The following is a 13,785-nucleotide window of genomic DNA, read 5'->3' on the forward strand; positions in this document are numbered from 1 at the left end:
CCATTATTATTATTTTAAAACAAGCCCCTTGAGGGGAAGGACGCGAAGTTTTTTGTCTCTACAGCCTGTACTGAGTCTAGCAGTACTCTGTGTTATCAAAGGTGATTTTTCTTGTTAAATACTTGTGGAACACAGAACGGAAAAATGAAAAATGACACTGGATTGTATCATGGGGAAGGTCGTAATTACTTCTTTCTGTGAATTTTCCTCTAAGTCTTGGGCAGAATACATATTTAATGTAAGTGGGTGAGAATTTAAGCTTCATCATTATAGGTTTGGTAAATCATAGAAATAACATATACCAAGATTTGCAAAGGATCACCTACAGGTATAAAAGCTCCTAAATCTTCCACATAACCTGGGTGCTCCTTAAGCCATTTTTCTAAATCCTTTCTCTTCGGTGCATCATCACCAGCAAGTCTTGTTCCATCTTTCAGGTGAATGACTGGGACTGGACTTTCTGTGTCAGGAATGCCTTGAGGCTGAGGATAGGACAGTGCTGGGTTTATCCCTGGAGTAATTTGGGAGGTGGTTAAGCCCAAAGTGACCTGGAGAAAACACCAAATGAAAATGTTATTTCCATGCTTATTATTCTAATTTTGTTCTAACAAAAGATTTCCTTTTGAACAATAAAAAAATAAGTTGTTGTTTAAACATCTAAAAAAATCTTTCAAATTTAAGATTTTCATGAATCTTGGCCAGTGTGGAATTCTACTGAGATACAATCTAAAACTATGTAGTGTACTTATAATTTCCTAATTATTAGTCTACAAAACATTCACAAAACAGTAATATATAAGTTTCTTTGGTTGAATTTTGCCCTCAAGGATCATTAGTTTTTAAGTGTATTTTTACTTACGTGATTGGGTGGTTTATTTTTGTTAAAAAAGAGGATGTCAACACCTTCTACATTCTTCCTCCTTCCCCGCCTTTTTTTGACTATAGGCTGGTTGTCTAATATAACTCCATTGGCACCAGCAGCAGATTGACTGGAAGTACCTAATCAAATTTAAAATGAAAAATAGTGATAAAAATCTTGTTCTTAAACATATTAAAAGCAATCACTTTTTTAAATACATGGAAGTGTTAGTTCTAGTTTATATGTCCTAAATCAAGCAATTTTTATGACTAAAAACACCAACAATTTGTCATTTAAAAATTTGGAGAATTGTAATTTGAGGCCTCTTTTAACCTTTGATTTATTTACTAATATCACCCCCCCAGATATTCACTTATCTTCTAGTACTTCCCCTTTTAGAGGTAGAAGCATGCCTTTCTTGTGTACAAGATAAACCTTTCCCTTTTCTTTGAATCCATTTATTCCTACTTTTGTGAGCAGCTTGTTTTATAACTTATCTTTGTTTCCTTGTGCCAAAATGTCTTGTTCTACATTAAATTCTTCTAAACTTAAAAACATGGCCTAACTCAAAAAAATGAAAAATGAACAACTTCTGCCTTTTTTACAACTTTTAAAATGTTTAAAAGTTTGTCTCTATTGTGTTCCTCTTTATTGCAATGAACTCATTCCTGAATTTCCTATAGTCCATTCTGCCCCAGCCTACTTAAGGTATTTTCTTTAACATCACCACTAACTGTTTAGTTACAAAATTAAACTGACCCTTCTCATTGCTTATTTCATTAAGCACTTGATCAAATAAAAAATGTTTGAAAGACAAATAAATGAAACAGTCCCATGCATTCAGTCATTCCAATAAGTACATATTTATCAAATACCTACGTACAAGGTACTATGATAGTTCAAAGAAGAGTAAGAACGCAGTTCCTTTCCTTAAAGAGTATTATAGAATCTAGAGCACTCTTACTAAGAGAAAATATAATTAAGGATCAAATCTTTGTTTTAAATGGTTCACAGTGTGAAATATATTTTCAATCATTCAGGGAGAATTTTTTGAGCAAGTCCTGTGAATCCCTGAAATTAGCATACCCTTTGGCTGACTGTACAACCGTATAAAAGTTACCTATCTTCCTACTTCTCAGTTTCAAAAAAGTGCTTAAATTCAAATCATACAGTAACAAATAACTAATTGCAACGATTAAATATCATTTTTGCATATAAATGCTCTCATTATGCCCACACAGTAAATTTTATTATAATCAGATTAACAAATTATTATCCAATTCAAATTAAGGATTTGAAAATTCTTTCACTATAGTATATTTTAACTGTAATAAGCTTTCTTAATTTAATGTACCACTTTCTGTTTTATAAGAACTTCTCAGGGCCTCCTATTCTAATGTAAATGAAATGTCTTATATTAATCCCCATTCCTGCATGAACACTAACACCAATACCTCCCCAGCTCAGCTTTTTTTTTTTTTTTAATATATTTTTATTGATTTCAGAGAGGAAGGCAGAGGGAGAGATAGAAACATTGGTGATGAGAGAGAATCATTGATCGGCTGCTTCCTGCACGCCCCTAACTGGGGATCGAGCCTGCAACCTGGGAATGTGCCCTATCCACGGAGCCAAACCAGCTAGGGCCCCAGCTCAGTTTTTTATGTTGCCCATAACCAAGATTCACCTTCCTAAGTAGGCTCTGATCTTACCCGAATCTCTCTCCAATAACAATCTTGTTCCTGCACGTGTCCCATGAGAATAAAAGACCATTCTTTCAGGGATGAGACATGTTATTCCTGTATCTTGTGGCTACCTTCACTATACTGTCTCTATAATCTTTCCAAAGCTTCTCACTTTAACTTCCTCTACCAAACACCATTCACAAGTGACTTAAGTGTTTTTCTTTAAATTTATAATTTATTCTCATGTTGAAATACTATCTGAACTCTTATCTGAATAAAGTTACTTGATAAAATGATATTTTCACCCAAATATATAAGCTCCCAAAACTACATTGGCCTCTATGCTTTAACACTGAAGGACAAGTGATTTTTTATTATGAGAGCAGATAAAAGAGGCTTTGGAAATGACAGGAAATACTTCATGCTAAGGCGGTTACCACCAGGATATTCACCTGACACGGGCGTACACTTTGCAACACTGGTGAGGCTGGTCTCGGATGCACCTGGGAGCTCCCGCAGCCGAGGGAGGTGCTGCTGCTGGCCCAGCCCACAGTCTTCAGTGTCGGGTGGCCTTTTCTGAGCAAATCCTTGCTTCTGAAATGTCAGCTTCAAACCACCTTCCTGGGAAACAATCACCATTATTAAGTAAGGAACAATTTACATAATCTCATTGCAGGATTCCTAGAGAAATGTTTTACTTAGAAAAAGTGAAGTAACCCTGAAATATTAAGTTATCTCTCTTTTGCTCATAAATCAATTGAAGAAAACATTAAATCATTGTCTATCTGAAGTGGGAAAAAAAATCCAGGCACTATACACACTTTTATGAGCAAAACAAAGTTTTTCACATGACCAATATACACTGTAACTTTCAGCTATGGACATACATCTCTATATACGTTATTCAAATGACATTTTAGACAGTGTAAGTCACTGAGTAGTAAATTTTGCTTCAAAAACCACATTGAAAAAAATGAAAGGTTACTGAAAACAGGGCATGCTAAATGTTTAAAACAGAAAGTGCACTGACATACCATTGAAAGATTATATAGAAGAACCGAAACATTAGAAACTGTCAGACTGTTTAAGAAAGCATCTTGATCAGCAGAAGGACTATTTTCAGAAGTATAGGTAGAGAAACATATTTAATGATGATCCCTCTAGTAGAGTATTCAAGTTTAATAACCTGGATATCAAAAGGAAAATAATCCAAATACCAGAAAACAAGTATGTGAAGGAAGTAAGAGTAAGAGCAGGCAGCCATTTGCAGGAAAAGCATGCTGCACACCACAATCGCAACCAGGCCCTAGGGCAATAAAAATACACATACGTCTTTGATTTTCACTGTAAACTCCTTTTCTCGTACATGCTTCTTCACCTTTGACATCTGTGCTGACTGATCATGTTCTTCCTTCACACCGGCACGGGGAGGAGTGGGCACACTGGGCTCGCGAAGCTCTGTGGCTGCGCCAGGGCTGTCCAGCAGCTTTGTGGTATAGAAAGAAGCCACTGTGTTGGCATCGTAACTTCTTCTAGCTGAAGGCCACTTCCCTTTCAGAACTGTTTGACAAATACTGTCCAACCGGTTGATCATCACACGATCCTGGAAGAGCATACCATATCCAAGTTTAATTTTAATAATTAGGCCAGATCTTTGGATACCAAGTGGCTCCAAGCCTTGATGCATCTAACGCTAACAATAGATGTGTATTTGGTATGCATATTCTCAGACACATATCACAATTCTATATGAAGTGATTCAAACACAAATTCCCACTGGTGAAGTTAAAAAATATATTATAAAGATACTTTTCTATAGTTTTGTTTTTATAATGACAAAAATAATATAGGTTCCCTGTAAAAATAAATTCAAACAACCCAGAAGTACATAAAAGAGTAGAGAGTTCTCTATTCCTCCATGTCCCAACATCACTTCCAAAGGTAAATAGTCTTGTAATAGACTACTCATATACTGGAAGAATTGTATTAATCCAATCGAAACTCTTGCCACTGAATATACGTACACTTAAATGACCTTTTCCCTTTTTCCCCCTTGGGTCAGAACTTGCTATGATTAATTTCTCCAAGGAGGCTCAGTTGAAAGCACTCATTTAGTAAAGAAGCACTTGAATATTAATTTCTTTATGAACAAAATAATTTTCTTTTACTCTAGACATTCTAAGGTTATATTGAGAAACATACATTTAAGTAGATCTAATTTATTTAATAGTAGTACTTGATATTTTTAATGCCAACACTAAAACGTTATCCTACATTTTGAGTGACCTGTTTTTCTACATAATAAAGCAATATAGAAAAATGCTAAAAAAGGAGAACTATTTCAACAAGGAAATATTAATTTGCCTTTGGCCAATAGGAAGCTGCCAGCATGTATCCACTGTGTAAGATGTAGGCAGACTCTGGTGTCCCATTGTTCATCTGGAAGCTGTCCTGGGTCTCATCCTGGGTAGTGCTCAGTGATGCAACGCTTTCTTCATCATAGGCTTTCATGTGAGGGGTACCTCCTGCTAACAACAATTGAAACTGTCTAATCAGACTACAAACTTCAAATCTCATATAATTATTCAGATACATCTGAAAAAGTTAGAAGCAAAAAAATTGTAAAAATAAAAAAGGGAAAATTCAAGTAGAATACAATACTCATCATTTTAAAAATTAGCACAAAAGTAAAATAAATGACACTAAGAAGTTTGAGGACAGAGGGTTAACAGAACATCCTTTAATGCATAAGAATGACTCTCATTTAACTCTCTAGATCTGTTTCCCCAATACAGGTAAGCAGCAGGTTGATAGCCTATCTCTGGACTGAGAGAACCCTAAGTATCAGATGGGGATACTGTAACTCTCGAGGAAAGGACTGTTGTAAATTGGGCGTGCCCCATGGGCAGCCCTGAAATGCATGCCTATGCAGCTGCTCTGGGAGATTCCAGCATCTGTGAGGTATGGAGGTTCTTTAAGCCCGAGTGTCCACTGTGCCCACGTGATGTTAACTCACTTACTTGTAGCCGAACTGGACTGCTGCCAGGGTGCCTGCACAAGAGGACCACTGCCCACTCCTCTGCTGAGAGTTCCTATCCTGCATCTTCCTGAATAGACAGCTGCCAAGTAGGGCCTAGGACACTCTTATTGGTCTGACTGCTTAATCAAAGAATCCTGGTGGCTGTTATAGAACATTATCTTCATTTGTTCACTGATCAACTTGTTCCAGTAAAACTATAATACTAAATTTAAGGCAATCACAAGGAAATAAAATTACTGTGTTAATACCTCTGTTTGACAAACTCACTTGGCAATGCCCTGAAAATTAAAGTAATTCTAGTTTCCTTTTCAATAGTGCTTCTCTAAGAAAATCTGTAGACATAACATGTAAGCTCACAATTTTAAACACCCTTAAGTTATCAAAACCAATTTTTTTCCTTTTCACCTGTAATCCTGTCTTAAAATAGCAACAGCACTTTATGCATATACCTCGCTTTTGGACTTCCTCTTCTTCACTGTCACTTTCTTCTGATGACGATGAAGAGGAGGAGGAGGAGGAGGAAGACGATGAGGATGAAGACGATGCTGAAGAACAAGAGGAGGATGAAGAAGAACTGGAGCCTGAACGAGAGTGGGAACAAGAGGAGGAGGAAGACGAGGAAGACGACGATCTGGAAGAACAGGAGGACCTCTCGGAATCAGAGTCAGAGTCTGAACTAGATGCTGACCCTCTTTTGTGGACGCGCTGTTTGTTAGACGCAGGGTTTGGAGTCAGGGGTTCTGTTCTGGCGGCAACCATGCGTCTATCTGCTTCCCCTTTCCCGCCAGATTTCTGGTCTCCAGCAGCCTGTGGTAAAACACCATTCTTTGGACTTACAGGCTCAGACTTTATTAGTGTCCTGGTTTCCTCAGAAGACATGGATTCCTCTTCCGAAGACTGAGGCTCCTCTTTAAGATTTTCATTTTTCACTTTCAGGTCCGCTAGAACAGTACCTTTAGCATCTAGGATCCTAGGTAGAGAGGTCAGAGGAGAAGCAGAAAGTGCTACTTGATATTGCTGTAACAGCGGCGTGGAGGTCCTTGAATGAGCCATCCTATTCTGACTGTAGTTCCTCTGTGCTGCCATAAATGAGAGTTCAGGATCACGAAGGATGTGATAGTCTGTTCGGCTCACCCCGTGTTTAGCGGCTCCAATAAGCAAGTCCCTATCATGAGGGCCACATTCCCACCAGACTGGCAAGTCTGGATTTGGATGGCAAAGCTTCAAGCGTTCACACAATTGCGGATGGCGGAGCGCCTGTTCCCTTACTTTCCTTAGAAGTTCAATGCGATACAAAGTCCTAGAAGCACGTTCTTCTGTGATTGGCTGAATAAAAATATTTGGATCCACCAATTCTACATTAAAACAGAGCAAAGATACCTCAAAAATAGTTTAGTATAGATTTAAAACAAATAATGCAACTTCTAAAATGTACCTCTACCTCATATCACTGTATAGTTTCCATAATTTCTTTTCAAAATGAGAATATAGTTTAAAAAGAAGTACCAAAAGTCATATAACATAAAATATATGAATACTGGATCTACACAAAGTAAGTAAAACATTATGAATTTTTGGAAGTACGTTAATATAAATAGGAATTTACTTGTAAGAAATTCCTCATGATTCATGTCTTACTATTCTGTGCCTTAATCAAAGAGCAAAACTTAGTTGACCTCACTTATAAATATATAAATTAAAACTGTTAAATGCCCCATAAACAAACGTAAGTCCACATATCCCTAACTACATGAGGAAACTCAGGCAATACAGAGAACTCACCAAAGGCTTTCTTACAATTTGAAGGAAACACGGGGACATTCGTCAAACACTGTATGAACTACTAGTTTCAGATAATTAATTCAGTTTTAACAGGCTATATTTATTCCTTTTGATGAGGTCATATCTTTGTCAGCAGAGATACTGGCAAAGCAAGGATCTACAGAACTCTCTGATTGGTTTTTGCAACTTTTCTGAAAGTCATTCAAAATAAAAAGGTAAAAACAAACCATGGACTATGCAAAAATCAATATGGAACAGCAAACAAGAGTGTGGGAGTATCTATTCTACTTCCAAGATCTGAGAAGGTGTACAGTGTCCAACAGGTGCACACATCCTATTCATTAGTAAGTAACTAGGGTTATATAAGAAATAACATTATTTTTTTTCACTCAATTTATGCTATGTTTTTAAGCAATTACTAGACTGTTAAGACACAGAAACTTTTTTTATTTTTTATATTTTATTGATTTTTTACAGAGAAGAAGGGAGAGGGATAGAGAGCTAGAAACATTGATCAGCTGCCTCCTGCACACCCCCTACTGGGGATGTGCCTGCAACCAAGGTACATGCCCTTGACCGGAATCGAACCCGGGACCCTTCAGTCTGTAGGCCGACGTTCTATCCATTAAGCCAAACCAATTAGGGCAGGACACGGAAACTTTTTAAGTCGTTTGAATTACTATTGTTTTAAAATATATTTTATTGATTTTTTCACAGAGAGGGAAGGAGAGGGATAGTTAGAAACATTGATGAGAGAGAAACATCAATCAGCTGCCTCCTGCACACCTCCTATTAGAGATGTGCCCGCAACCAAGGTACATGCCCTTGACCGGAATTGAACCTGGGACCTTTCAGTCCGCAGGCCGACGCTCTATCCACTGAGCCAAACCGGTTAGGGCGAACCTAATTATTTATTAAACAGAACTATTAGGCCTCAGGTGCTGTGAAAAATTCAGAGACATTAAGGGCACCGTGAACTGAGGAAGTTTGGGAAACTGAACTAAGTAAATGAAACCTCACTCACAAGTCTAACAAAAAAGAGCTACCTTTTCAGTCATCATTTAGTAACTAACCCTCCCTGCTCTTTTAAACCTGGAATCCAATGTGGTGAACTTATCGGCCTAGCGTTACACTGCTGTCAGAATGAAGAAGGCAAAAAGGAAACGAGGCCTCTCGGCACCCATCACTAATGGGAGACGAAGCACTATTCATTGTCCAGCTTTTAAAACCCACTCATGGTTACAACAGACCTTGACTCAGACTAACACCTACTCGAATTACCTGTTATTTGGGGAATCAAGTGATTGGCTACTCTATTTAGCGGACTGACAATAAAGCTGTTAGGAGGAAAAAAGGAAACCAAGTCATGGTATTTAACTCCTTTTATAATACACTTACTATGAAATAGGAGTAGTAAGCCAACGCTTTAGGAGGCAGAAATCTTATTCAACAAAGAATGAAGACAGCAGCTCACAACATAGCACTACTAAGTGGAACTGCTGACAGCTTCAAAAACCATGAAGTTTACCCCGGAACCGTCCCTTAGATGAGCATCAGCACCTGGGATTAGTTGTCTTTTTTGAAGGCCCTGGGTGATTTCATCTTACTAAAACTCTTTAAAATGTCCTTTGCATGAAGGCCTCATTCCCTGTAAAATAATGCATGTAAATACGCCCTCTAGCATAGTTCCGATCAGTTCCTATGGGCTAAAATGTAAGTTAGTGCTGTTTACTAAAAGCTATCCTTCATCTGCTACCTCGCCCAATCATAAATCTAATAAAACACTAGCTATTTTCTCAAACACAATGTGCACCTTTATTCTCTTTAGATCTCATTTTAATAGGAAGAAGGAATTGGGGATATTTTGGCATACTTTATTTACAATTCTGGAAAAGTGCTGACTTGTTGAATTAGACAATACTGAAAATTTCTGATTTTATTAACTAATGTCACCCCAATAAATTCAATAAAAAATAATAAAAGAAAATTTCATGTTAATGATTTTGCTTCTTTGACCAAAACAAGGGAAAAGAAAGGAATTTTATACATACCTTCTTTGGAAGGAAGACGGCAAACCCTCCGACACATAGACATGAATGCATACAAATATTTCTCCAAGCTATCGTCAGTTTTCTTATGTAGCCTAGCCATAGCTCTAAATTTTGTCCAATCAAATTGACCTCTGTCAGGATCAAATACCACTCCAAATGTAGACACCACTCTGTAAAAGTCAGCTTCTTCTCTTCTTGTCCATCTATTTTGAATCAGATGGAAGAAAAAGTCATACTGGTTACCGAAATAAACATTTATTAATGCTGAATATAATGACCAGAATAAACACTTAAAACACTGCAAGTACCTAACACTTTAAAGGGTTAAATCCAGGGATACTTTCTTGTAAATACATTTAAAAATACTAGTTGACTCATCCCTCCAACTATGCTTCTTTTCCTTCAGACAATAGTTTTTTGCACATTTATGTAAGAAAATATGCACAGGATACAAGATTATGTAAGATATGATGACTCTACCTTCAGGAAAAAGATAAAACATTTAAAACATGTTTATTGTATAAGGTAGAAACCAAGACTATTAGGAGAGCACAGGAGAAAGAAGGATCAATTCAGACTTGCATGATGAGATAAAGTATTAGAGAGTGGTATTTAAGTTGGAACAAGCTAAGATTAGCAGGGCATGTAAGAAAGAGGGCACCAAATAAGCAAAGTAGGGAGAAATCTACATTTTGGGGGGGGGGGGGGATAGTATTCCAGATTGACAAGGAGATGGCTCATACTAGGGACAGATTAGGAAATATTCTAAATGCCTGCCTAAAAATAGTCTCTATTCAATAGAGATACTTAAGAGGGTAATATTTAACTCACACAACTGTTGTGTAAATTAGAAAAAGAACATGAGAAAGTCCTTTGAAGAACATTAACAGGTGACCTTTTTTTTCATAGTGATGCATTAAGAAGACTAACGTAATGATGTTGTAAAAACTGTCAGTCTGGGAAACCAATCAAGTCATATGAATCTTGCAGAGTGACAAAAGTAGGAATGGAAAAAAAGGATGAATTAGAAGAGTGCACAGCGAGAAAACAAAACACACCACAGTGCCTATCTTCAAGGAATTTACGACTTAGGCAGACACAGAAAGGGAAAAATAAATGTCATTACAACATCTTAAATTATTGTGCAAATGAGTCATTTATTTAAATGAGTGCTATAAGAGTGCAGAAAACAGAGAGAGTACTGTAAGCTGAACTGGTTGAGAAAAAAATTAGTACCATAAAGGCTTGGATATGTATTGAGCTCTGAAGGATGGAGTAGGTATGGACTAGAGAGTAGGAAAAAGAGTATTATTACGGGTGATAGGGTGTTGAATCAATAATGAGGAGGTCATTCTGGCTGAGAGAACAATAGTGGATAAAATTAGAAATGCACAATGATGCCTAAATTGAACTAAGGCTCAAGAACTTAAGACTTTAGGAGTCACTGAGTATCATAATAAAACTAGTATCTTAGGAAGATTAATCCAGACCCCATAGACTGAGGAAAATGTATGTGGAGTAAAGATGGCCACAAATTATTTGCTAATCTTCTCATTGAGAGGTATAATCTATTTCTCTTTCCCTTAAATCTTGGTTGGCCCTGTGACTTTTTTTTGACCAACAGTAGGTGGCAGAAGTGACACTTTGTAGTGCGGAGGCTGGCCCGAAAGAAATCTGCAACTTCTGCCTCTGCCACTAGGAAGGTTCCCTCTTAGATTTGAGCTCCCAGCTGGCAGCCAGTCAGCCATGGGAATGAGGCCACTTCAGACTTTCTAGCCAATACCAGGAGAAGCACAACTACCTGGTCAACACAATTAAATGTGAGAAATAAAAAGCTGATGTTGTTTTAAGTCATCATGTTTTGGGCTGGCTTGTGATACGGTGACAGATAACAGAAATAGTTACAGAGTTAGTAGTATTTGAAAATTATGTCTAGAATTGCTAAAATCTAAAGTTTCAGACTAAGTAAACTCTGGTTACAATGATGAACTGCAAATGGGGAAAAAACATACACCAAAAGACAAAACAAAAAAAACCCCACCAAAAAACCCCAACAACCCCCGATTCAACTCCCAGAGAATATCCAAGGATCAGGTTTAATAAGGGGCCAGGTTATTGCTAAACATTCCTATTCTTTTCTGTGTACTCTATCATTTTTAAAAAGTGAAGTTTTTGGGATGGGAGAAGTTTGCCTGTTTTCTTCACAGGGTCCTTGTAAGAAGTTCTACTACCATTTGTTCCCCTTTGACATAGCAGTTCCAAGGGCTCTTCCTGTGTATAAAGCATAGATGGATTTGTCTTTCATAGATTCTAATATTTCGTAGAAGTCATAATTTAAAGAAAGAGAGAATGGAATTTATCTTATGTATTTTAAAAGTTTCATTGATAATTCTTGAGCTTGCTCTGCATTTTCATTTTTTTCACATCAAACTGGTCATAAACATGACAAAGGAATGAAGAACTGACAAGTATGGCTAGTAACCATAAGCTGCAATAATCTTTACTAGTTTTGCCATATTTGGGTATGTATTTATGCATATGTGTATATGTTTTGTTTTGACCAATTTCTCTACCCATATATGCTTTTCACAAAGTGACTAATCACACCCTAACAGCCTTCAGAATGACCAACTATATTTAGATACTACATAGTACAGTGTGATTTATTGTCTTACCTTTGCTGTCTTTCTATCTTGGCTGCCATTTTAGGATTAAGAGTGGCTTCTTCATAAAGAGGCTGCATGACGCTGGCAGGCACTGAGAAAGTAGGTTGGATTTGCTGGATTTGTCTATTTTTATTAGTGCGCTGATATGCAGTGATGAGACGCCTCAAACGTGTGGTTAAAGCCGACTGAGTAGGCCAATAAACTTTATCACCCTCCATCAGTTGACCATCTATATTTAAAGAAACTCATGTCAATTGAAAAAGACTAAAAAACAAAATTAAAAACAAAACCAAACACTATGATGAAGTTTACAAAAGTAGCAAAAGTTCCCTACTTAAAAAATTTTTCTTTCAATCTGATTATGTGAAAAATCAAACCAAATCTCTCATCATTAAATAGTTTTAACTATAGCTCTAAAAACATTACAACAAGCTTTAAGAGCAACTCAAAATAAGTAATCACAGTAGAATAAAGAACCACGTTATATATTTAAAGAGAACTCTACTTGCACAGAAAATACAACTCTTGCATCAACAGGTCTAATATATCTTACTGGCTGGTTAGTACTCAATGCCTTCAATGAAAAGTCAAATTGAAATCCATGAGAAATTGAATACTGTAAACTTTTCTAATTGATCTATTCTGTATTAAATTTATCTCCACTTAACTGGAATCAAAACATTTTACAATAGGATGAGGGGAACTTATATTTCAATAGGATAATGCTACAATCTTTAAGCTTGTATATACCCAATACAGTGCAGGATCTTACTGTCCATTTCCGGGGTGTGATTATTATACTTAAATATACCACCACCAAGCAGGAATCATTCATGCTAAGCAAATCTCCTCTTTAGTTCTGAGTGAAATTACGCAAGGGTGAGGCACGGCTCCCCTTGGTTCACAGGAGGTAATGAGTGTACTCTAGGGACAGTGCTTTCCTGTCTGGATATCACAAAGAAGAAGACCCTGCACAGCAAAGCTGTGTAGAATGTTCCCTAATGTGCATATGGAACTAATAACAAGCTGAATGAATTACTGAATTAACACTTTAATGATAAAATCTCATATAAGTTTAATAATCAAGACATAAAAAAATCAGCTTCTGTGCTTAACAACTCACTGAGGACTGAGTAAAGATTTGCAGGTAAAAATATTGTTAAATTCTCAGTCAACTAGTATGTCCAATAGTCATTACGACTGTCTTCAACAAAAATTTCACATACATCTGAAGCATTACAAAAATTTATTAGTTTTTGATCTCATGGTATTATGAGAATATTAATTTACAATAATATTAAATAATTAAATGCAATTTACCTCCATCTGCTATAACAAGATCTCCTGGTGAGGAAACATCATCCTTTTAAAGGAAAATAGAAATTGTCAGAGGGTCATTGGGACAAAATACAGATAAGAAGAAAAGTGAATCAAACTTCTTTAAATAATAAATTTAGCAAAAATAAAAACTATAATCTGTTATTAATTCTCACCCCTTTGTATTTCTCTATCGACTTTGATATGTAGATCAATCATTACTAAAATTATTTTCTTTTCTATGATTACATTTAAATGGGTTTCTTTTCCTCTACCCTTTCTCTAATTGTAAAAATGCTTCAGGTTTTATTTACAACTGGTTTTTTTATACCAACTCTCACATAATTTACTCATTCTCATATTTGGTTATTAGAAAACCTTCAAATCT

The 13,785-nt window shown here is 36.5% G+C and overlaps 1 protein-coding gene across 7 annotated transcripts in view; it reads right to left on the reverse strand.

Moving 5' to 3' along the window:
• The window catches only part of CHD9 (chromodomain helicase DNA binding protein 9), a 106,462-nt gene that overhangs the window by 8,510 nt on the left and 84,167 nt on the right, over positions 1–13,785 (reverse strand). For 5 of the 7 annotated variants that reach the window (XM_023744400.1, XM_023744401.1, XM_006103073.3 and 2 more), the window contains 9 exons: positions 13,401–13,443; positions 12,090–12,309; positions 9,415–9,617; positions 6,031–6,936; positions 4,906–5,069; positions 3,872–4,144; positions 2,994–3,162; positions 860–999; positions 327–548 (listed from right to left, as the gene is read on the reverse strand). In XM_023744400.1, coding sequence (XP_023600168.1) covers positions 327–548; positions 860–999; positions 2,994–3,162; positions 3,872–4,144; positions 4,906–5,069; positions 6,031–6,936; positions 9,415–9,617; positions 12,090–12,309; positions 13,401–13,443 — 2,340 coding nt within the window. The remainder of the gene's footprint in view (positions 1–326; positions 549–859; positions 1,000–2,993; positions 3,163–3,871; positions 4,145–4,905; positions 5,070–6,030; positions 6,937–9,414; positions 9,618–12,089; positions 12,310–13,400; positions 13,444–13,785) is intronic. The other 2 variants (XM_023744402.1, XM_023744405.1) reach the window with 2 other exon arrangements.

The sequence above is a fragment of the Myotis lucifugus genome, unplaced genomic scaffold, assembly GCF_000147115.1.
Source record: "Myotis lucifugus unplaced genomic scaffold, Myoluc2.0 scaffold_460, whole genome shotgun sequence".
Taxonomy (NCBI): domain Eukaryota; kingdom Metazoa; phylum Chordata; class Mammalia; order Chiroptera; family Vespertilionidae; genus Myotis; species Myotis lucifugus.